The sequence below is a fragment of the Rousettus aegyptiacus genome, unplaced genomic scaffold (assembly GCF_014176215.1).
Source record: "Rousettus aegyptiacus isolate mRouAeg1 unplaced genomic scaffold, mRouAeg1.p scaffold_m13_p_10, whole genome shotgun sequence".
NCBI classification, from domain to species: domain Eukaryota; kingdom Metazoa; phylum Chordata; class Mammalia; order Chiroptera; family Pteropodidae; genus Rousettus; species Rousettus aegyptiacus.
This window is the reverse complement of record NW_023416285.1, coordinates 88,145,812-88,171,795: the sequence shown is the minus strand read 5'-3', so window position 1 is coordinate 88,171,795 and position 25,984 is coordinate 88,145,812. Positions and strand designations below refer to the sequence as shown.

General features: G+C 36.2%; 1 protein-coding gene across 1 annotated transcript in view; it reads left to right on the top strand.

Moving 5' to 3' along the window:
• Nucleotides 1–25,984, top strand: part of MALRD1 (MAM and LDL receptor class A domain containing 1) — a 481,557-nt gene that overhangs the window by 27,867 nt on the left and 427,706 nt on the right. Inside the window, 8 exon segments of the mRNA XM_036226667.1 lie at nt 1,782–1,892; nt 3,944–4,012; nt 11,225–11,327; nt 11,924–12,088; nt 15,018–15,166; nt 19,608–19,694; nt 21,795–21,879; nt 21,882–22,004. Of these exon segments, the coding sequence (XP_036082560.1) occupies nt 1,782–1,892; nt 3,944–4,012; nt 11,225–11,327; nt 11,924–12,088; nt 15,018–15,166; nt 19,608–19,694; nt 21,795–21,879; nt 21,882–22,004 (892 nt within the window).

Sequence of the window (25,984 nt, the reverse complement as noted above, 5' to 3'; positions counted from 1 at the left end):
GTCCAGTCTGAGGTGAAAGAACAGTCTAAATTAGAAGTGACTCGTGTCATCTGAGTGACAATGCCCAGCAGGCTATGGAGATAGGAGAAGAGAGCTCTGGAGAGAGGTTGACATTTGTGATGTAAATTTGTGTTCCATCAACCTGAGTGACAGCTGAAACCCTGAGGATGAATGGGTTTGGGGACCGAGTGTGGAGAAAAATCAAAGAGGCTGGTGTTTAGTTAACACTTATTAACACTTATTTGCACTTGTCCCTTTTTGTATGGCTACTACAGGTGTATGTGTACTTAGCTCGGCAAGAACTGGAGAATGTATCTGTGAAAGCCTTTCACAAAGAAAAAAATGTTAATCTGTAGAGAACAGATTTTTTTCTATACACATTATTTGTGTGAAAAATATTTTAACAACTCTATGTTATGATAGCTAACACTTATTTAATACTGACTATGTACCAAGGGCTGTTGTACATATTATAACTCATTTATCTTTGCATAAACCTCGTCACATAAGTAATAACTTATTTTCGTCAGTACTTTTTTCAAAGAAGAAAACTGAGGTACAGAGATGTTAATAAGTAACTCCTCCAAGGTCCCGCTGCCATTAAGCGGGGTAGTTGGGATCTGAACCCAATTTGTTTGATTTCAAGTATGCACTTCAATCTCTCTGTTCTACTGCCCTGATACAAAACCATCCCTACCCAACAGTCTTAGATAGGCCTTTTCTAGCATGGTCCTGCTTTGTAAGTAGTCACAGGCTTATTCCGTTTTATGTGAAGAAAAGATGACTTTCTTAGGGATACATATGGGCAACTTGCTAAATAAGTTATGGGTGTTTCTCATCGTATTCTTAGTAGACTAGCAGATCGTGTCTGGTTTGAAAGAAGATGTATCAGTGCATCATGTCGCACAGGAACAAATGCGAATGCAGCCAGGCAAAATGGTCCGCTAGGGACGACTGCACACAGGCCATTGTTACGCTCAAAAGCGGTGCCGACGTTCTGAAATAATAAAATGCTTATATTATAAACAAGGCTGAACAACAAACATGAGTGTAACACTACATGAATTTAGCCTCAACATCAATGGTATTGGTTAGTAAGAATGGGATAATTCCCAACACCAACACACCTATTTTCTATCGATTTAAGTATTTAGGAAATTGGAGAGCAGTTTCTTTCTAAGTTTCTCAAATTCATTATACCTAAGTATTTTCTCTTGGTGCCAACATAGGCTAGTTCCATATAGTATTCGGTCATTTAACAGTAAGTCAATGAATAATCACTTCAGGTCAACGTTTCAGGCTATGTTTAGACCTTGGCAGAAGATGTGCGGGAGGATAGCATAGGACATTCAAAAGCAAGACTGTGAGGGTAGCATTTAGAAAACCAAAGGTATAAATGGGGCATAGTTGCAAAATGTCAAGAACCAGAGATGGAGCCTGGGTCCAAAAGCAGGTAAATACTGGATAGTGTGAACACATGGAAACCAAACATGGAAGGTGATTACAGGGCAGAAATCAAGTGAACGCTGCTTCATTTCACAAACATGTTGCCTAACCTATGCTAGACGTGTGAGATACAGAATGACTATACATTTTCCTGTCCTTGACGGTATATGCTTTAAGCTCTCACCACTTGGAGTTGGCATGGTCACCCAAGTGCTTCTAGGAAGTAGCATGTTTCTTACTCATAGGCTCTCTGCCATTGGATTGTGAGACAGTGATGTTCTTCACTCTTTGTGTGTGTGTGTGTGTGTGTGTGTGTGTGTGTGTGTGTGTGTGTACTGGTTGTTTTTCAAAGTCAAATGATTTCGACTCGTGAATAAGATGAAGTCATAGCTATTGATGATATGTCTTTCAGTTCAAGCTGCTTGCCTGCAAATGATAAGAACTTTTTCTCATTTTAATCTTTGTTGTGCAAAATAAGTTCAGTGCAATTTAAACTTTGTAATGACTTTGATCTCTTTATTTTTGCCTGATGTTTTAGAGTGGGCTATTTTCCATGGAGTAGATCTATGCTAGAGGTGAAGATAGGCTCTTTTTCACCGATGCTGTAAAGAGCTGAAGGGGATCATTGAATGGCACAAAAGTAGAGAAATATTAGTTATAATCTATTTTTTTTAATTTAGATCAAAACAACTAAATCAATAATCCACATATATCAGATCTAAAAATTATCCATATTGGTCTCTTAACTATATTAACCGAATAATATTAATTCCCCACTTGCATTGTTCTCAATAGAAAAGTTCAATGTTAAAATTATGATTTGGTTAGGTAAAATTAATTTAGTCTCATAATGAAGCAAGAGTTGATATGTGTGTGTGTGTGTGTATAGTAGTTGATAGATTTTTTTTCCTTTTTAACTTTCATTATACTATTGTATGCTAGATCAGAATAAAGATATTTTGTAGAGAGGATTCCAAGTTCTAATTTGGTGCAAAGATGCCATAGTATAGTAATTAATATACAAGAACAGAAGATACGAGTGGGTCCACTTAACAGAGGCCGAGGAATTTTGAAGGCTGTCTGTATTGTGCTTGGATTCTACTAAACCACACTCCTGCTGGTATAAGAACTTACAGGTGTATCTCTCACCACCCAGACCAAGATAGGGGTTTACAGGTGCTGATGACAGCCCCTTCGAACACTGCAACACATAAAAGTCTCTTTTATCTTTGTATCATCAATGCTCAGTATATATTAGGTAAGAAATCACTACATGATAAATTAAACTATATATTAATTGAAACGGAGAACTTTAAGAGGACAGACTGTAATCCCTATTTATTCCTAGAGATAAATAATGGAAGTATAAACCTCAATGCCTTTTTGATAAAAAAACATTTCTCAACCTTCGGAAGGGATGCAATATATCAATATAGAAAACATAGTTAAATCCAAGTAAAGCAGAACCTGCTGCCTACTGTGTTTTTCAAATCTCCCCTACTATTTCCTCTTGTATTACCCTCCATGGTATCCCTGAGTCCAGAGCATGGCCAACTTATGCTTGATTTTAATGAGACATCTAGTCTCTGACCTTGATCACTTCATCAGTGTCTCTATATATCTAAGTTGTATAGTTTCTGCGGAAATTGGAGTCTGCCTAACAAAATGATTCTAACTAGTCCTATTTATTGGCCAGTTTGGCTAATCACCTGCAGAGTAGATTAAGACAATGAAATCCGCAATTGGCTGAATTTTCTGAACTGTCAGGAACTTAGGAACTTGCTGATGCCATTGAAATTGTTTGCATTACAGATCGTCACAGGAGTACACTGGGGTTGTGCTTGGGAATTGAGATTGCTTGTAATAGGACTCTACTGTCATTTCAGACATGAACTTTCTCTCCATCTCCTTAGGAACCAAAGCCATTTCCCTAATTACCTATGATTCATATACTGAGTCAATGGCCAATATAGATGGACCACAATAAATTTCAGAGACAAGGGCCAGATCTTAAAAAGAACTCTATATAATCATTATAGAAGGTAAAAAAATAGTAGGGGGAGTGAGAACATAAGAAAGTTAGACATTCCAGGAAAAATTGTGGTCAAATAGAAAAATATTGGAGCCGACAATTTCTAATACAATAGTTCTAGATAATGTTATAACCGTGTTATTTTTGAAGTGGTGTTGAAATAAGGTTTACTGAAGATGTAGCATGAATTTCAAAACTAAGTTATTGGCTATGTCCTTCATTTAACAGGGATATTAAAATTATATAACATTATAGGATTTGGAGCTAGAGAAGACTTTGAAATCCAAGACTGAAGTCTTCACTGAGTATGGAAAGCAGACTTGTATGAATGACACAAGGCAATAAGTTGGATGTAATAAGCCAAAATGTTCTTATACATAGAAGAATAAATCATTGTGTAGAAGCAAAAGTGGGGATTTAGAAGAATGGTAACTTTAATTTTAGACCTTATGTTTTATGGGGCAGTGCAAAGATGTCAGCCCTTGGGAAAGATACAAAGAAAGTGGTCTCCTTAAGGAGAAAGCCATTTTTCAGGTAAGATCACATGGTGTGTTCTTCACAAGTGAGGGTACAGGGAGTTTTGTATTTTGTTTTTCAAATAGAATGAGAATTGGGGAAATATTTAAACTTTTGAGAAGAAAACACAGCAGCATGTGAGGTAATAATGGAGAAAAAGGATGAAGCATAATGGTATAGAATTGAAAATGGAAAAATAATAGAAGAAATTATTGGAACCAAAAGCTAGGTTTTTTTGAAAAGATAAATAAAACTGACAAAATTTGAGTTGGATTGACCAAGATAAACAGAGAGAAGATACACACTACCAATATCAGGAATGAAATAGGGACTAACACTAAAAACTCTACAGATATTAAAAAATGAAGAAATAAGGGAATATTACAAATAACTATGCACAAAAATGTAATAATTTATATGAAATGGACAACTTCTTTGAAAGTCACAAACAACCAAAAAGCCACTGAAGAAGAAATGGGTAACCTGAATGTTTTTATGTTTATTGAAGAAATAGGACTCAAAGTGATTATCTTCCATTAAAGAGGACTCTAAGACTATATAGTTTTACTAGAAAATTATATCAAAAATTTAGAGAAGAAATAACACCAGTTTTATACTTTTTATTCCAGAAAATAGAAGTGAACTTTTGTCACTTTATTCTGTAAGAGCAGCTTTACTATAATCCCAAAACCAGACAAAAATATAAGAAAACCGCAGACCAACATTTCTTTGACAAAAAATCTTCAGCAACATATTAACAAGTGGAATCTAGTAATATATTAAAAAAGATAATACATCATGGTCATCTAGGAAATGCAAGGCTGGTTCAATGCTTATAAAGCAATCAGTGTAAGTCACCATGTTGACAGACGAAAGAAGAAAGTACATTCTAATCTCAGTAGATGCAGGAAAATCATTTGACAATATTCAACATACAGTTATGATTAATAACCTCAGCAAACTGTGAACAACTTTGACCTAATCAATGGCATGTGCAGATGCTCAACAGCTACCATCATCCCTAGCGATGAAAGAATGAATGCTTTACCCCTCAGTCTGAGAACCAGGCAAGGACGTCCACTCTTAACACCTGTTCGGCAACATACTGGAAATCCTAGACGACGCAAAAATGCAAGACACATAAGTAAAAGCATACAATTGTAACAGAAGAAATAAATCTATTCATATTTGCAGATTGTATGATTATCTATACATAAAATATCGGAATTTATTTAAAAAAAAGTCTGGAGCTAGTAAATGAATTTGTTGTAGTAATCAGGATACAAGGTCAGTATAAAGTCAATCGTGTTTCTATTTAATGATGATAAATAATTAGAAAACAAAATTAGAAAAATGGTACCATTTGTAAGACAAAGTAAATTCTTACATATATGTTTAATAAACTATACGTCTGACCTGTATTATGAAAACCACAAAACACTGATGAAAGACATCAAGAAGACCTGATTCCAGAAATGGAATATTGATGGATTTGCAGACCATGGCTCTATGTTAAAATGCAGAGAACTAAATACCAAAAAGTATGAAATTTGCTGTATATAAGTTAAAAAGATGTTTTTTTTAAAAAAAATAGTAACTTTTTAAAGCTGGAAAAATTCTGATGGTGAGGAAGTACTACATAGATTATTAAGGGTAGTATTATTCTTAGAGAAAAAGACATAACTTCATTCTTTTACTATGTATATATTTCTCTTTGTAGAAATGTCAATAACTTTCTTTTTAAAGTGTTAGATATAGGTATGTTAATGGGTTCTGGACATTTTGCAAGTTGGACAATAAAATTAAATTCTTTTTATAATATTAAAGAAATCTTTTATACTATACCCACACATTTAAACAGTATCATTTTTAACTCATGCCCTTCCCAAGATATAACCATTCACTATACATTTATTGATAGTAGGGTATCTTTAGACATTACCAAAGTAGCAAGTATGAAAAAAAAGCAAGATTTTTGACTGTGACTAAATAAAAATATGCTTAATTACTGCTTCTTGAATAACAGTAATTCTTGAATAAATGCTTTTTTATAATTTTTATAAGGATTGTAGGCATGGCTCACACTCAGAATACTGTGACTGCTCTGCGAGTATTTTTAGATGAGTTTGCCAGGACTTTGCCTTTGTCCAATTTTAAAAGGACCCAGACACACAAATTATCCCTTAATGAGACTGAGTGATGCATACATATTATCCAGTTAAATAACTAAAGACCTAGTTACCTTTTTTTATCTAATTAACTTCTAGCTATCTTTTAAGATCTAATAATTGTTCATTGAAATCCATTACTAATTTCTAATTTAAGAAAATTACAAAGAGATTGTTTAAAGCCCCTGGAGTCAAAAGTGGATGTGAATTTTAACTTTTACTGCTGTGGCCTTGAGATTTGGACTTCCTTCCCTACCATCCGAGAGAGTCCAGCCAATTTCACAAAACCTGCTTGTAGAAGATAAGATTTGAAGGACGGCAGGCTCTAAATATGTAGCCTCATTGATACAGAGACCTTGGAATGGCTGACAAAGCTTCATTCTGCTGAGCATGCATTGTTAATGGGGGATTTTAAAACCCCCAAAATAGTTTTCTACAGCAAGATTTCTGGTGCAAGGCAAGAATGAGAGAGATATGGCATGAGGAGGGAGAGAAAATGAATATAAAAATAAATATAAATGTAAATATAAATATAAATAATTGACATTTTTAAATAGCTTTGAACTCTGAGATCAAATGCACTAAAATAAAAAGAGCTGTCCAGGAGATTGATTGACAACTAAAAACCCATGCCATTGTTTTCATGGTTGCAAATTTTAGTTTTGGAGCCAAAGGTAATAAAAGTGGTCGACATCAGTGTAAGATATTTAATACCAATGAACACAAGCTACATTTTTAATTCCATGCAATTTATATTTGACTATTTTGCCATTCTTGTTTATAGAACTTTTGCGGGTTTTTTAAAAATCTTATATAAATAGTGAAAAATTAGAGCTAATATACAACATTTAATTGAACTCTGACCAATGTTTCATTGTGTAGCTCTAGAGGGGAGAAGATGTGTGGCTATTATACGAATCTGCAGAAATTACAGTTTTAATCGTTGCATGGTAATTGTCATTGTTCCATCTTAGCTTCGTTTATTGCCCGCGCTCCCTTAATTACATACACGATGTTGTTTCCAGTGGATCGTCCATTCAGGCGGTTTTGCATATTCATCATTCGTATGCTTTCATTGTGAGAAACCAGATTATAGGTTTTATTCATAAATCATTTTCACAAGCAATTGCTTCAATTTTATTCCAAATCAAAATGTAAATAATTTATGTGGTCTATGATATTTTTAAAAAAATTTTTGTTAAATTGTTCTTAAGTCATTAATTTATGCATGCATTAAAAAAAGTATCTACAGGGCACCTATGTTGTGCCAAGAATTTTTCTAGACACTGGGGAGACAGCAGCATAAAACGAACAGTAATCCCTGCGTTCATGGAACTTACATTTTAGTCAGAGGGAGAAAGATAATAGGAAAACGAACAACAAATATATTTTATCTCGAGTGGTGATTTGTGCTGCGGGGAACAATAAAACAGAAGAGCAAGATAAGAAATGCTACAGGTCAGAGTGAGGTGAAGTTTTTAATAGAGTAATAAGGCATGGTTACGTGGAAATTATAGTTGTTGAGCAAAAAAGCCAAGCTGTTGAGGGAGCGAGCAAGGTGTATAATGGAAGGTACTGTAAATGCAGAGTTCCTGAGGGGAGAGTAAGCCTGCTTCATATGGGGATCATGGTAAGGACTTTCATGTTTACTTCCTGATGGATAGAAAGCCATGCAAAGGTTTCGAGTAAAGGAATCATGATCTGACTCACATAAACCTTATTATAATGGAGCAAGGGCAGCAACAAGGAGGAAAAATAAGAAATTATTACTGTAATCCAGAAAGAATACTGTTTCCTTGAGCCAGAACTGATAGTAGTGGAGGTGGTAGAATAGACTCAGGTTCTTAATGTATTTCATAGATAAAGCAAAGATACGCCGAGGGATGGCATATTTAGCGAGAGAGACAGAGACAACTCTAGACTACTTGCCTGAACTGTGCAGATGGAGTTATCATGAACTAAGATGGGAGAGGATGTGAGGGGAGAAGGTTTGGGCAGAGAAAATCAGTAGTTTAGTTTCGAATGTATTTCTATTGAGAGAGATGCTTGTTAGGCGTCCGAGTGAAGAGGTCAAGTCCATAGCTAGATATTTGTATTGGAGTCCAGTGAAAGGTCTGGACCTAAGAGAGAATTTTGTGAGTCATTGACATTTAGGAAAGGTTTGAAAGGCATGAGACTAGTTGATATGAAGAAGATCGTGAATGTAGAGAGAAGACCCAAGGATTGAGCTCTGGGACATGCTAATGTTACTTTGTGTAACCTTGAGGAGGTGGGGGAAGACCCGCAAAGGAGAGTGAGAATGAACAGCTAGTAATTAACGAGGAAACCCAAAAGAAAATGATGTACTAGATTCTAGAGAAGGAAATGTTTCAAGAAGGGGGAGTGATCAATTACGTTCGATATTACTGATATGTCCGGTATGTTGGGGAGGAAAAATTAAATATTAGATTTAGCAATTAGGAAGTCAACCTTGATATATGCAGTTTCAGGCAAGTGGTAGGGTTTTTAAAAAAAGGAATAAAGTTCTGACACATGCTACAACATAAACGAACCTTGAAAACATATCAAGTGAAAGAAGTCAAACAAAAAAGGCCATATGTTGTCCAATTTCATTTATGTGAAATGTCCAGAATGGACAAATCCATATGGATGGAGAGCAGATTAAGCAGATTAGTGGTTGCCAGAGGCCTGGGGGAGGCAGGAAGAGACAACGGGAGTGACCGTTAATGGGGATGGGCTTCATTTCAGAGTGATGGACACTTTTTAGAATTAAATAGTGGTGATGATCGCACAACATCATGAATGTACTAAAAGCCACTGACTTGTATACTTTCAAATGGTTAAAATGGCAAATTAAAAATTATGGAAATTTTACCTCAGTAATTTTTTTTTTTTTTTTGTAAAAATACCTTATTGGAACAGGTTAAAAAGAAAATGGGGAGGAAGAATCGGTGTGGGTTCAGTGAGAATATGAGAACTTAGAAAAATTAGTTGGAGGGGGCTGTAGGTTCAGGAGGTTTTTTAAGGTGGGTGAAATTTGGGGTACTTTGTATATTGAAACTTTTCCTGTGAAACACATTGATGTAAAAGATGGGAGGAAATCACTGGAATGATTTCTTAAATAGGCAAGAGGGGATGCATTTTCTGTATAAGTGAAAATAATGGACCTCGAGAGGAGCAGGACTAATGACCCACAGTTAGAGAAGGGGAGGCGCGTGGACAGCAGTCTCGGAGATTGGGGGTGCGAATTGTGAGGTTTTCTTCTGATTTTTCCGATGAAATGTTAAGCAAGATGATCAGCTGAGAAAGATGGAGTGGAAAGAAGGACGATTAGCTAAATGAAGGAGGGAGTAGAAGTTTAAGGAGGGTAGTAAAGGGCTTTGAATAGTTTTCTAGGAGTAGAGGAAAAGAACTAGGAAACGCAGTGTAGATGGAGTGAGCAGTCATGAGTACGCCATTGCAGTCATCGTGATTGTCGGCTCCTCTTCACTCATGTTCAGTTGCACAGATGCAGGATGGAACAGGTGGAGGGTTTTGTGTAAGTCTGAGCCCGTCCATAATGATGCCTGGGGCAGTCACCTGGGTCCATACGACCCCACAGGCATCTTGCTGCCCAGAGCCACTGTTATGGCGGGACTGGGCCTCGCGGTTCTTATTATGGTTGCAGGACGCACATCAGCACCAAGCATCGGGGAACTTTGAAAAAATAAGGTTTATAACTCACAGGCCTTGGAGGATACAGGGCATATTCAGGACCATACAACTTGGTCAGAGAGAGAGAGAGAGAGAGAGAGAGAGAGAGAGAGAGAGAGCGAGCGCGCGTGCGCGAGACATCAAGGGCCCTGCCTTTATTGAAGGGTGGGAGATCCTAAGGTTTCATGGATCACTATTTATTAGTGAATTAAAAAAAATAAGAGCAGGAATTAAAGTTGGAACGGAAAAGCAGGGTCAGTCCAATGGTTAGTTATGTAGGTCACCCAGGGCTTTCTAAAAGGAGACCTTCGTGGATGGGGTGGCCTGGTTCTCAGTCCAGTTGTAGAGCTGGCTGAGTGTCTACTTGAGATGGTGTCTTTGAAATGGAAGCCTCAGCAATCAAAGCTTAATGTCAAGCACTTACATGACAATCAAGAAAGCTAATTGTCAGGTACTTAACACTACAGGTTGAGTTGTACTTAACAGTTTTGCCCTGAGAGTATGGGAAAGCTTAAGAAGGGCCAAGGGATGCCTGGTTGTCTAACATGAGAACATGAAAGAGGAAGAAAGGAATTGGAAAGATCGTAGGACCATTAGCTCACTGGTAGGGACAGGTGCTGTCAAAGAATTGTTGCAATTGAAATAGAAAAGGAAGTGGACTGGAAAGTTAAGGATGATGGTTGGGAGTGGGCCACTCATGATTAAGATAAAGTGTTGTCATCATCGGTAATGATAATACTCAAAGGAGTGGAGGTAGAGGTCCTTTTTCATCAGCGTTCTCTTTTAGGATCACCAATAAGAAGAAATCGAGAAATTGAGAGGCAAAGTGAAAGTGAATATTGAAGAGACTGACAGTGAACCAAGAGCCCAAATCATCAAGGACTGACAGGTAGTGTACCTGCGTTCGCAGGCAGCTGCAGCAAGCTGGCACAGAGTGCCCTACCCTTTGCTGCCAAGAGATGCAAAGCGTGGGTATTTAGGAACGTGCGATGAAAATGATCTGGAAGTGGCAAGGGGACAGGAAGCACGCGTCCTAATCTACCTTTGAGTCTTTTGATGGGAGGATTTTGTGGGGGAAAAACAGGCACTATTAGAGAAGGCTTCGGGGAAGATATTTCCAGGGCAGATCCAGTTTCCAGTTAAAGCAGATATCCTATGTTCTATTTGACACATGCAGTTATTCTTCTAATAATAGGTTCTGCATCAGGGCAGGGTACCTACTTTCTCAGAGAAATAGATTTGGTTTGAGGGCTTGGTAGTCGCCCCAGACATCTGAGGAGTTGGGTGGAGAGTGCTTTGTAAGGCAAATGTTAACATTTTGAGAAATACGTGAGTCTTTCTAGTTGAACCTGCCTCTCACTCTTGCCAGGCTTTAAATTTACCATGGCAAGATGCATCGAATGCCGAGTAGGAGCTGTGCCATCCAGATATGAGTCTCTGCAGGGGCGGTAGTACTGATGAAGGGCTGAGGTGTTAGTGCGAGATTGACATGCCCATCTTGTTGGCGTGTGGTCCGTTCGTGAGACTCAGGCCACTAATCTCAGACCACTCACCAACCTTGGTTGACATTTATGTCCAAAGTTTAGCCAAGGTGTTATTGGACATCTATGGTTTATTCAAAAAGTGAAAGGTAGTAAATATGTGAATTTAACTTGAGATCGTTTTGTAAAAATAATTCCATTAAAGACCATCTTGAGATTATATGCAATATTTCTTCTTTAAAATTTCAGTGTGATTAATGAATGGTCAGTGATTTAAACTAACTTAATTCCATTAAGTAGGGAAGGTCAGATATTAGGCCATTTAAGAAATCACAACCAAAGTTGTGATATAAGAAATGGGGAAACTATTTATTTTATAGCTATGCCCATTTGGGAGAATGCCCATCTGGGTCAACTGAAGAACTTTTGAAAAATAAAGTTGCTGATTCATTCTAAGGCTTATTGAATCAGGATTTCCAGATATGAATTGGTATGTGCGTATTTGTGTGTGTCTGCTTAAACTCGACTGCAGCAGCCACTCTCAGAGACTGTGATAGCTCATCAAAATCTTTTCCTCCTCTCTTTAGTGGGTCAGGCTTATGGATTCAAATTTGACATGTGTGACTGAACATCAGAAGCATCCGCTGGGCAAACGCCCTGGACCCGCACAAAAGCAAGAGAAGTTCCCACATTAGAACCTACACCTCAGCAGGATCAAATCAGTGATGACGAAGGTAGGAAATTAAAAATATGTAATATCTTTTATGTATTGTTTTTAGGATTCCATTGTGACTAGTATGAAGACATTTAATTGGGGGTCTTAATGAACATACTGAGTATACTTTATTGAAACTATAATATGCCTCAGATATTGAAAGTGAAAAAAATAAAACAATTATATTTCAACAATGCAAAGAAAGAATTATGCTAGGTTAACTCTTTTAATTTTTAATTTCTTTTTAATTTTATTATCATCAGGAGATAATAGATGTTATGAGAATAAAAAATAAAATTATTTTATTAAGTTTATTAGCCCTCCTTCCTGTAGTGTTGTTAATGACTTTCTTCCTCTTATTCTAACATTAAATTTGTGATTTTTTTTGTGTATACTTTTCTCTCTATTCCTTTTTTCCTCTCTTTTTTTTTTTTTGAGGGATAGTCTTTTAAAAATTCATAATTTAAAATTTGATTCCAGCAGAAACTAATAGGTGTTTTTTTTTCTACTTCCATATAGATTTTACTGTCTTCATAGTTTTGCCTTTTCCAAATATTGTATAATTGGAGTCATGTAGGATATAGTTTTTGCAGATTGGTTCCTTAGTAATATGCATTTAAGGTTTCTCCATGTCTTTCAATGGGGTTGATAGATCATTCTTTTTAATGCTGCATCATAGTCCACTGTCTGGATGGACCACAGTTTATACTTATCCATTCACCTAGTGAAGGATGTTTTGCTTTACTGATTATGAATAAAGTTGCTCTAAACCTCCATGTGCAGGTTTTTCTGTGGATGTAAGTTTTAAGCTCCTTCGGGTAAATATCAAGGGCCATGACTGCTGGATCATATAGTGAGAGTCTGTTTAGTTTTCCAAGAAACCACCGAACTGTGTTGCAAAGTGGCCGTGCCATACCGTGTTCCCACCAGCAATGAATGAGGATTTCTGTGGCTCCGCATTCTCTTTGGCATTCTGGATTTGGGCCTAGACTTCTAACGGGTGTGCAGTGGAATCTTATTGCCATTTTACTTTGTAGTTCCTCGATGACATGTGATATGGAACATCTTTTCATATGCTTATTTGCCATCTGTCTAGGTTCTCAGTGGATATCTATTGAGGTCTTTGGTTGTTAGTCTTTTATTAATTTTTTTTTTTCTCACTGGCTTGGAAGCTTTGACTTATGTGCCTTATATTTTTATGGGTATTTAGTATTTTTAGCATATATCTTTAATATTATATTTCAGTATGTTTCTCTCCTTCAGGAATAAAAGTACCCCGACACAACTTAACTATCATTTTAACCCCTATTTTGGTCTTGAATTATAGTTTAACATTTTCAAAAGGTTTTTAAGTCAATATCTCTTGAAGCTATTATATCTCCAATTATTACAACGATATATTTTATCATGTTCTTTACTCATCATTGTTTCTTTTCTCAACCTCTCCCTTTTGGTTCCTTTTTCTTCTTGTAAAGTTTTACTTTTTAATTAATTGTTCTTCTATTTCTAAAAGATCTGTGGTGGTGAACTTGCTTAGTATTTATACACTTCAAATGTTTTTAAATTGACCTCACATCTAAATAATAATCCATAAGGTCATACGATTTTAGAATGAAAGTCTCTTTGGTTTCTATGTGGTGATGGTTCTTTATCTCCTGGTATCTGTGGTAGGTTTGCTCCTTCTGTCCAGCCTCCCCGACTCTTTCCTGATATTTTTCTTTGTCCTACCTCCTCGTTCAGTGATTTTGTTGGAGCATTACTGAGGTCCCCAAGACCTTACCTGAGTAGCAATACTAGGTTAGGGTTTCATATTCCATGGTAATACTCGGAGTTTTGCACGTTCTGTCTCAGCCACAGCCAGAAGCAGTGAGGGCAGGTATATTTCCCACCTTAGTTTATGAGCAGGGCTCCCCGGCCTTAGTCTTTAGCTTCACTGAGGAAATTTGATTCTGCTCCTCCATCTTTTGCAGTATCTAAATTGGTCAAAATTCAAGCTACCATAGGTCATTTCTGGCCCCAAAGTTTATGAGTTTTGTGGTTTCACCCCTGCTCATTACTTGGCATATCTTTTCTTTCCTATTTTTTGAGCTGTTTCATCTGCAATTTGATCTTTCTCTGCTTTTGGAAAAAATGTCTTTTTATTTGATTTATCATTTTCTTGTGTATAGGTCAGAGACAAAGTATTAACTTACTGTGTTATTTTGATTAAAGTCTCACATTTTTAGTAAATAAGCATTTCATAGTTTTCTATACAGGAATATTTACTAACTTACAAAGAAATAAGACTTTATTTTCAAAAACAGAGTTTCAAAATTATTACGTAAACATCTTTGTATCTCCGCATTGTCTATCTTATTGAGTTCAAGAACAATGCAAATTGGTTTTAAGAATCAATAGGAAAAAGTTGATTGACAATATTTTTATGTACTGCAAAACCATAGGTACAGTTTTAGTAGGAATGTAGATATCTGATACTTCCATGTAGTTTGGTGAGAAAGAGGGTATTTTAAATTATGTTCTTTTAAACTATAAAGGTTTTTTTCTATAAAAAGAAAAAATCAAAAGGGAAAAGAATTCTGAGGAGAAGTATGCAAAATTTTTGTTTAAAGAAAGATTTCATTGTGACATTTAAAAGAAGATGAAAATTTGGTGGCATAGAGATTTTTATATCAGTAGATTTTATAAGAATATTGACTTTTTATATTGGGGGCATTATCAAACTTTGATTTCAGGAATTAGAAGCAGATTTTGATGCATTTTAGGAAGAACATGTGGAAATGAAAACCTCTCATTTGTATTTGATGTAGTTATTTTAAATCATCATATTCATTTACGTAAAATATTTGATTCAAGGCAGGTTTTGAAAACTCTGGAAATACAATAATTTTGTTCAAACAGAAAGTAGCTATTTTTTTTTCTAAATTGATTCCTTTTTCTTTATTTTCCGGGTTACTATATGTGAGCAGAGGCTAGGCATTCTTCTCTTCTTACCCATTTAGACAACAGGGCTTATCTAAGCAGCTCTGTGTATCACTGCTTGGGCAAGAGCTGTCATCTTCAATTTTATTAAGCTCTGGAAAACAGTATTCTGAGAGCAGGACTATATAGTAATAAGGTGAGAAGAAACTTCTATTTATTTCAAATCTATTGAGTAAATGAAATTTCTATTCTTGGCAACCTGTGTTTCTCAGCTGTGGGTAGGCTGTTCCTTAACATGAGTTTACTCAGTGTACCTTTAAAAGAAATTTTAAGAAGCTGATTTAGGGAATACTATCATGTACACAAGCCAACGTGATAATTCGCACATTATTATTTCATAAAATTGTTAAAATTCATGAAAGTATATTAAAGAAACTATAAGTCTAATAACATGAACTATTTGAGTTTCTGTACTGTTCACTCTATATTGAAGCTCTGATGTGATCTGTTTTGGTTTTTAGATCTGTGTATCATTAAAACTTTAAATATGAAGGAAGCAAATTACTTGTTCTGGTACCAGGAGATACAATTTTAAAGGCTGGTACTTGCTGATTAAATACAAGCAAATGAGTTATTTGAATGAAAAAAGATAAATGACACTCTGGGCATAGTGAAAGTTGTAGTGGCAATGCTAGGGAATGAAACAAATCCATGCCTCTCTCTCTCTCTCTCTCTTTTTAACCTAAATTTAACTGAAAATGGTCTTCTACCAGTGGGAAATACCTAAGGCACTTTGAGAATTTCTATTATAAAGAACAATTTATTTATAGATAGGAATAAAGAAATCCTAGGGGTACACTGCAATCATTCTAGAAATGGGGAACATTCAACAATCAGAGCAGGAATTCTGACAGTGGAACAAAGAAGACCATATAAGCATCCACGTCAGTTTCCTTTGGCTTGGGATGCTTTAGATAAAACCAGTTAAAACTTGCACATAGCATCAGCCAGATTCATTTCTCGACAAAAGTTTATTAATCATCTGTACTCATCACGTGCCACTGACCATCTGTCAATAGCATTTTATCTGTTCCGTTTTCTTCTGAACTTGGACGTGCCATCATAATTAATTCTGAAGTATCAGAATGCTTATGATCAAGATATTTGAAAATTCAAGAGGAATTCTCTGTTTTTCCTAGCTCTACACTATCCCCTCTCCCTTTTCCTTTTGGGCCATTTTCATCATGTCGTCTTCTCTCTTCTACCTTTATTTTCTAAGACATGCACAGAATTCTAAAGCACAAAGTTGGATGAATACTCTAATTACATAGCCTAATACACTTTCATTTGTTATGTGAATGAGACGCAATTTTTAGCATTCTGTAACTATGTTTTATTTCTGTCACATTTTTGCAGTAGCATTTGGCATCCTATTTGATATATTTCATGTAATTTGGTGAGGTGTGAGGTGGGTGGGCATGTCCCTGCCCCTTTCTGCAGTACTCTCAACTTTCCAGATACGTGGGAGAAATTTTGCAAAAACAAAAAGATTAAACTTTATCCATCTATGTTATACCATTTATGTTTCAATAATTTTCAGCTGTTACTTGTGTCATGTAGATCAAGCCCAGTGACCCTCCATGCAATTTGCAACTTTCCATTTCCAATTTTCTTCTTCAATATAGGCATAGTAACAAAAATTCTAGAATAATTTTGTTATGTTTACATTATAGTTAAAGCTGCTTTTAAATATATGGCCCCATGATAGTGCTTTTCACATAGCAGGTAATTAATTAATGTTCACTAAATGTCAAATGAATCACTATCCTATATTTCAGTAGAAATTTGTATCATATCTCTTCTAATCCTGGGGATTATTTTAATCTGCCCTTATCACCAGGGGTGGATTTTTAAAGTTTCAGTATATGTAGACTAGAGTTATGAATTACAGAAAATGAGCAGTATCATTCTTCTGGTGGCTTTAGGATGCTACAAGAAAAGAGTGAAACAAATTGGCTTCAGAAACCACCTCATATATGTGAGAGTTATCTACATTCCAATTCCCACATTATAGGAAAAGAAAGTAATCATGGAGAACTGATCTAATGTATTCATCATAACCAATTGGGTATATATCGCAGAGAGTGTTGACTGATGTTTGATTCATTAGTTATCCCAGTATTCTGCAAGAAGGTGTCCTATCTTTTCTGACACTGTATTTGCTTATGCTCTAGAAACATAACACATTGGCCACCAATGCAAAATCTGCATCAAAGTACATTTAAGTCACAAGTTGATGTTGTATCACGCACTTAAACAAGTACTCCAAACCTATTATTTACAAAATTCATTCTCGATGAAAAGGATCATTTACATTTCTCATGAATACAATGAAGAAAACAACCATTAGGATTTGGGCAGGTAAACAAAGAAATATCTAGTGAAAATACTAAGGTTCATTTTCTTTATTTTCAGAGGACATTAGAACTTGAGAAATAGAAAACACAGGTGAGAGACAAGTTGTTAAATAAAAAGTTGACTTAAGAATCAGGTTAAGTGTGTAGCAGTGCTGACTGGGTCATCTGACTGTCCTTGGGATTAGGTTCCTGTTCATCATTTATAAGGCAATCATCATAGAAACAGCCTATCTTTTATCTTGAGGAGAGAGAGTTACCTGGTCAGTGAGCAAAGGATAGAGAGACAGATGAACAGTTTGTGACACTTTTTCCATATTCTTTAAATTCCCATTGGCAAGTAGGAAGAAAACCTTGTCAAGGCAGGAAAGAAAATGCCTTAGAAAGTATCTTTTCTTGTACAATAGTTTTTAAAGCCATAATAAGCTTTTCTTGAAGGAGGATCTTTACCAAAGTACATAGTCCTATCCCCACATGCAATCACAAGTAGTTAAAAAACAAAGTAAAACCTTGAAATTGGCACCTTTGATTTTTTTTCACTCAAAGAGAAAAGGATAAGCTGGAATTTCTAAGAGATCTAGTGATAAATATTGTTCTTGAAGGGTAAAATGGCATTAGTGATGCTAGTCTGTAGAAGTCAAAACATATTTAAAATTTTTATTGATTGATTTTAAGGTAATAGAAAATTAGGACATCTCTTGAAAGACTTTCCTGAGCTGAGGGTCTCTTTCACTTTGACACCTGTTGAAAGTAATCAAATAGGAGTCTGAGAATACGGACAGAAATAAAATAAAAACTGATTTTGTTTAGTCAGGGTTAATTATTTTTCTTTTTCATTACTGTGTCATCACACAGGAAAATATGGTAGAAAAATCTAGATTTCATACACAATATACCGTAAACTTAGCATATGAAAAGCCATTTAAGTTTAGAAAGAACTCTGCTCACTTTTCAAAAAAATGTAGATGAATTCTTCGTCAGGTAGAACAGAGGGGAATCAATTAGTCATTGTGAAAAAAAGAACAAAATTGCTCTCAATTATTCTCATAAAATGGAAGTGAGGGGAAGTGATGAATGCAACATGCCAAGCCGTGTCACTAAAAGCATCTGTGGAGGATATAAATGTCTCGATGCTAAATCATCAAAATCGTGTAGGCAATAATTGGAGGAGGAGAAATTAGCTGTGTGTCTCAACGTTTTATAACTCCAATTCATCCTGATGTAACCTGGAATCTATCAGCCGAAAATATGTCTACCACGTATGTTTCGCTGTCTTGTAGGTGTCTTAACAGTTGCTATGCATAAGTAATGAAATAAAGTCCATCTTAATGGGTTTAGACTACCTTCTGAAATATTTAAGGCTTGGAAATTGGAGTAGACATCAGAGGGTAAAGGACGAAGTTGAAAATAGATTCATTTTTTTTTTTTAGAAAGTCTTGGGCATGAATGAAATAAGTGAAGCCAAGTGAGGAGAAAAAAATCTTATGCGAGTCTGAAAAAAGTATGAGTGTCACATGTCATTACAACTACATGTCACTTTCCCCCGCTGTTGCCTATCTCACAGTAAAAGTGGGGCACAGAGACAGCCTCAGAGCTCAACATGAGACGTACTTACGCCACTCTGTGTTTTCATTATATCGATACAGGAAAAATCAATGCATCCTATAGGTAAATAGTATAAACAACTTGGTCTGTCTTTATGAGAGAAATGTCAGATTTACTTGACTGTTGACGAAAAGTAGGATTATTTTAGACCATAAAAGCCTGATCATGAATCAGAAAGCCCAATACCACAGGCAAAATTGGGAGTACACGATAGACTTTTATTGAGTCTATTACCTCATAGTGTAGAGTAATACAATTTTTGCATACACTTTGCAACCTGGGAGGCGATCGTTATGCAGATCCATTATATAGCATGTTGTATAGTCTGTGGGTTTGGACAAATGATAATGACATATTTGCACCATTATTTTTTATCATACAGAGTATTTTCATTGCCCTAAGAATCTCTGTGCAATACCTATTCACACTCCCCTTCGTTTCCTTACTTTTTCTTTTTTTTTAAAAAAAATGTTATTCAGCTTTTTCACCAATATGTTAGATTTCTTCATACTTACTACCATACAGGCAGGGTAAACTCTACTAAAATGTAACAGAGTACATATATAAATATGAGAATATTATTTGGGGAATGAGTCATGCCTATTTTTCTAATCAAAGGAAGAAGTGTTTAGGACGTACAATTCACCAACTCACAGAAAATGGGTAAAAGCAGATGTCTTTACACCAGAAAGACTGAAGACATTTAACATTTAAAAGGGAAAAACAAATATTATTTATCATAAGTTTTACTGTGAGCTTTGCAGTAGTAAATTTAGCACCCATTGCTAAATTTAATAAGCATTTAAATTTGGGTTAGGGGAGAGTGATTGCTTACTTTACTTTTTTTTATTGTCCCTAGCCCTTCTCAGGCCAGATTTTCCCTGAGTGGAGGACTCAGAGTGTGGGTACTCTTATTTAAATGTTCCTCAGTTTCCACAGTTTCCCTCACAAGCAGCCCCCAATACCATGCATTGCAACTAGGGAGGCAAATTGCATGACAAAGCAGGTAAATAATAAACAGGTATCGAAGTGCAGTGATTCCCATCTTTGTAACATGTGGATAACTCCACCTATTCAAGAGGTAGGTGTGTCTGAAATACACATATGCTCAGTGGGAAGGCTGCTTCTCAAAAAATGTGACTTGGGATTTCGTTGAGATTGTGCAGAAAAATAAAAAAAAAAAAAAAAACTTTTATAAATGTTTACCTGCCAAGGTCGAAATTTCTGAGCCATAGCATTTTTGTTGCAATCTCAGCAAGGCTGAGGTTTATATCATAGACTATTGAGTTAACATTTTGACACTATTTCAGTTTTTCTAAGCTGACATTTGCCTTTATAACTTCTGAAAGAAGTATAAAATGATTGCATTTTCATTCTTTTTACATAAACTGAATATTGAAGTTTTCTTATTTAACTCAAAGATAAAACAGGTAGAATATAAAGAAAATAAATTGGAGTTATTCTAGGTTTCTGAGTACATATTAAATGTTGACTTTTTTCAATGGTGGCTGACTTTTGAGACTTAAGTTTAAATGTATCAGTTTTTGAAATCTGAACTGATATTTCTGCATATCTGATCTCTTGCTGCTATGAAAATATACAGCTGTAGGGCCAAGAATTTTTACATATTTTTCTATGTTACTCATTACATGGAAAGTATATAGTAGCATACAAAGTTTTCTTATTATTAAATATGATTTAAATTTAATATTGTTTTCTACACTAGTTAAATATATTTGCAAACCGAAACTTGATCTTAAGTAATTCTTAACAAACAAATGTATATTTTTTATATTTTTGCAAAGAAGAAGGCCTATTCAGAAACTTTGAGCTGGAAGAGACTAAAAGAAGTCAGCCTTTATTCCTAGTATCTTATTTATATGTTAACAACATCTAATTCAGCACGGTTCATTACAACTTCCCACAGTAATGGAAATTTTCTATATCTGTGTTCTCTAAAATGGTAGCCACTAACCACATATGGCGATTGAACACCATATGAAATGTGGCTGGTACTGCTGAGGGTCTGAGTTCGAATTCATTTAAATTGAACTATCCCTTTGTAGCTCGTGGTTACAATATTGGACAGCAGAGAATTAGTTATTGCTATACCGTCAGCTAGTTCTGTCTCTCATGCAGTGTTAACTAACTATTCCTTTTGGTAGAACCACAAGGACTATTAATACTTCGACATTATGTTATACTAGACAAGCAACGTATGGTTGTCTCACTTGCTAATACTGTATACCTTCAGAAAAGGTCGCAATTTGACTGGAGAAAATGAGATTTATTTCCTTTAATTAGCACTTCTTGATTTTAAAGAAATTCTGCTTTTATAAAAATTTTTTAAATATTTATTTTTAAATATTCGATTCTTTAATTGTGTCTCTTACTATTTGCCTGAGATGTCCCTTCATGCATTCCAATACTAATTTCAGAAAAAAAAACCCCACAGGTGCTTAGCTTTTGCGGTGTTAGTGACAACACATTCTTTTCCTTGAGTATTAAAGAAAGAGAGCTGCAAAGGTGATGACTAAGTAAAAGGTTTGCAGTCAGGGATGTTGTCGATGGTTGAGCGTGGTGCTGTGTTTTGTCTGGTCATGGTGGTTCCTGAGGGGCCTCAGTGGATCTTATGTGCCCATCAGTCTTGTGTGTGTGGGTCACACTCTCAAATAGGAACTTCGTTATCAATTGTATTGCCTGCTCTTTGAATGAGCTTTTCCTTAACAATTTAATCTGTTATTAGTACTAGTTTTTTTTAAAGAAATTATAAACTCATTCTTTGTTCATTTTTTTTTTGTCCTAAAGATTATTTTCAAAGGGGCTATGTTGAGCCAGAAAGGTTTAATTGGGCCGGATCAGCTGTGCGTCTCTGCCTGTGCACGGGCCCCATTCAAAAGCTTTGCTCTGGAGACGAATTCACCTGTGCCAATGGCCAGTGTGTTGCCCAAGAATCAGTCTGTGACTCTCAGCAGGACTGTCCTGATGAGAGTGACGAAGCCCCAGCAACTTGCTGTGAGTGAATTAATGGTTTACTCGTTCACTACTGTCATTGGATTTCAAATGCTAGCCTTGGTTTTGAGCAAGGTGAAAGTAATAAGAAATAAGAGGAATGTACATTCATATTCTAAAGCTATGAGCACTATTCCTTGTGTGGGCCTCTATGCTAATTTAATGTTTTGGTGGTTGTTGCTAACACCGCAAAACCTCACCATTTGTTCAACAGATTAATAATTGCGATTAATGGGATATGTATGTATATATGCAAATGTGTGTGTTTTTGCTCAAGAGAGAAATAGATGGGAAAGGAAACCTCTTTGTACTTTTCCCCCTTTAATGTAGGACTTTTCCTGTTCTGACCAATTATGTACAAAGCTGTGGAAAGAGGTTAAGGAGGAAGATGGCCGCCATTGCCTCCTTGGCAGCCATGATAACTATAGAAATCGTATCAGTCACACTTGGTATTCATGACTGGGCAAAAAGGGCCAAACACCTTCCTTTCAGGCCTTTTATGGTGAGTCTTTGCTAGGAATGATTGCAAGAAATCCCATTTCTGTTCAAGCCTGGACATATTTAAAAGGACATATAATTTAACCACATGATAGTTCTCACATGAAGGAACTTAGCAACTAAAATACCATGTCTCTTTAGCAACAAAGAATTCCAACTAAGTGAATCCAACTCCTGTATCACAAATAAGTGAGTTTTTAAAAATTTTTGAAATTTGATATTTATTTTTGCTGCAGTGCTTTATTTTAGTGAGGTATTTTATCAAGCAAGAGAAAAATGTTGCAATAAGATAAATGTCACCTTTTTCATGAAAAGCTCTTTGTACAATATGCTTTGGTTGATGGGTAAGGATTTTATTAAGAGCAATGGAGGAGGACGCAGGAAACAAATAAGAAAGCAAGGAAAAAATCCTCTAATTGTAAACAGCAATGCAATTAATTCCGCAAACACCTAGCTTAAATACAATAATCCATTTACCAATATGATCTCAATGAAATTTTTGGGTGGTTCTCTCTTTTTCATTAAAAAAAAAAAAGAAAAAAGCAATGTGAGGACAATTCATTTTCTCCAATGTATCATTTTCCTTTCTGTTCTTTATTTAAATCTTTTACAGACAATTTGGTTCTTTTTTTTTTTTTTTGGAAAAATTCACCTTTCTAATGGTTTGCATTATTCTCAAATTCAATAACTGAAAGTAAATATATTTTCTGTCTTTTCAGTTGTACCTTTTGAAGCTTAGTTTTTCCTTTTTATTTTTTTTCCTACAAAGAAAGATTCTTTATGCTTTTCTTTTGATTATCTTAAATTTCACCTGGAGTCTTAGTAGATATTTTAGCATTTGATTCTGGATATATTTTCCCATTTCTCTTCCTTTAGTGAAGTTTCATTGATTATACAACATCTGGTACTTTTCCAGTAGAGTATCTTGATACAATTCTGCTATATCCTTGGTATGAATGCAGAGACAGATGTCTGTGCTTATCAACAGTGTTTCTTCTTAGTCTATTAAGTTTCCCAAGTAATGTAACCTCATTTGACCAAAGAAAACTTGGTATGTTGGTTTGATTGAGATAATTTGATATAGCAGACATGATATAATAATGTAGCCATATTACATATGATAAAATAGTTACATATTTTGATGCATATATATCCATATATTTTGATACAAACATGAATATTTCATGTAAATGTTTATACAGTCAGTTTTGCTCTGAGAAAATTATTCATATATCAATTGAACTATTAGAAGTGATATGTTACACAATTTTCTGCACTAAAATATTTAATATATTGTGCATATATACACATGGATATATATCTTACAAAAAATTGGCTTCCCTTTGAAATTTAAAACCACTTTGAAAGTTTTTCATATACTTTTAAGTTGATATTTTACCAATTTGACTTTGTAATAAAGTTTTCTTAAAATAAAATTTCCAAATTCAAAATGCACAAAGAAAATGCTTTTATATCTTCTTTTTGTCTCATTTTAGGATGGCTCTCTAGGACAGTGCAGTTTATATATGCAGTTTGAATAGCACCAGGAATTCTAAACATATTCTGGAGGCTTAGTAAATATTAACTCCTGAATGTCAGTGAGCTCTGCTCTGTATACTCAGTATAGTCAGTCTGTTTTTTTTTTTCCCCAAAAGGCACACTCGCTGAGCATTGTTTCATTACCAAGATCTTCTTACTTTTAGATAGTACTTTAAAAAATGTAGTTGACTAAACTTCTAGCCCAGTGCCTTTTCAAAAGCAGTTAATTTAAAAAGTGAAAATGGGTTTTGTTAGTTTTTCTTCTATAGTGTACCTGATGGACCAGCAGCATCAGGATCACCTGGGCACTCATTCGAAATGCAGACATCAGGACACAGCCCAGCCTTACAGAAACAAAAGCTGCGTTTTAACAACGGCGCAGGTGATTCATATGTATATTAAAGTTTGGGAACCACTGTGCCAAAAAGGCTTTAGAAATAAGCAAGCTGAGAGGGAAAACAGGTGATATATGTATGTGATAGACTTAAAGCAAATTAGAGACCTTTCATGAAAGGAGCAAAAATGTCCAATACTTCACTAACCCTATGAGCATCATTATAATACCAAACAATAGATTAAGTTTTATAAAGGCATAATTGATACACAAAAAACCTGCACATAGTTGATGTATACAGTTTGATGAGTTTGGACATATGCGTACACCTGTGAAACCATCACCAAATCCTTCACCTCCGAAGTTTTCCTTGTGTCCCAGTTCTATGTAGTAAGAACGCTCCTGAGATCTGCCCTCTTAAGTTGGGAGGGCTGCGTCTGTAGCTGGCCTGGGGGCCGAGGTACTGGACGGTTACATGTACCTGGCGTTGGCCCCTGCTAGGGACCCATGCCCCTATCCGCCCGTCAAGGCCACGGGTGCGGCGGCGGGGCGGCTGGTGGCACCCAGGCAGGGGCTACCTTCCCGCTTCTTCCTCCTGGTCCGCTTTCTCGGGGTCTGAGGAGCTGGCGGCTGCCCAGGCCTGTGATAGCCACCAGCCGGCGCAGCTCGCGGCCCACCTGCACCACGCAGGTGAGCCCCGGCCTTGCCCGGCCAAGTGCCGCGACGTAGCCGCGCACGTGAAGCCGCGCCGTCTGCGGCGGCGCACGCGGCTGGGCTGCGCAGGGCTGGCCACGCAGCGCCCCGACCGCCCCGGTAGGGCGCTTCCGGGCGCTGACCGGGTGCGGCCACCGTCTTGGAAGGGGCCGCGACGTCGGGGGACGAACAGAAGCCGGGGGCACCGGAGAGAGGGCGAGGGCCACCACCTGAGGCCCCTAGGTCCCAGGAGCCCGAGATGTCGGCCAGGAAGGCGCCCCCAGGGCCGCAATACGAGGAGGACGAACCCCCTGGTGACCTCTGTTCTATGCTTCTGTGAGTTTGAGTGTTTTAGATACCTCATGTATGTAGAATTATTAGGCTAAGTGAAATAAGCCAGTCATAGAAGGACATACTGCATGATTCCAAAAAGAGATTTTCTGATGGTTATTAGTATGATTCTGTATAAAAGAGACATTGAATAAAACAAAATACACAATAGAGCTCAAATATTTCTAATAATAAAATAGAACATGTGCCGTACATCTAAAGGTATACATCAGCTAGCAGACCAATTTACATGTACAATATACCTAATTTTTAGACATGCTATGCCATGTATAAACCTTAACATTATGCTAAGTGAAATAAGCTAGCCATAAAGGGCAAATATACCATTCTGTGTATAGCAGAATGGTAGTTTCTAGGGAAGAGGGGGAGGGGGAAATTGGAGTTAGTGTTTAATAGGAATGGAGTTGCATTCTGCAAAGATGAAGTTCTAGAGGTACAGTTGGCAATAATTGTACAGTAGTGTGAATGTACTAAGTGCAACAGAACTGTAAGTTAGAAATGGCTAAAAAGGCAAATTTTACGCTTAGCATGTGTTACCACAGTAACATTTTGAAAAATACATATCTAA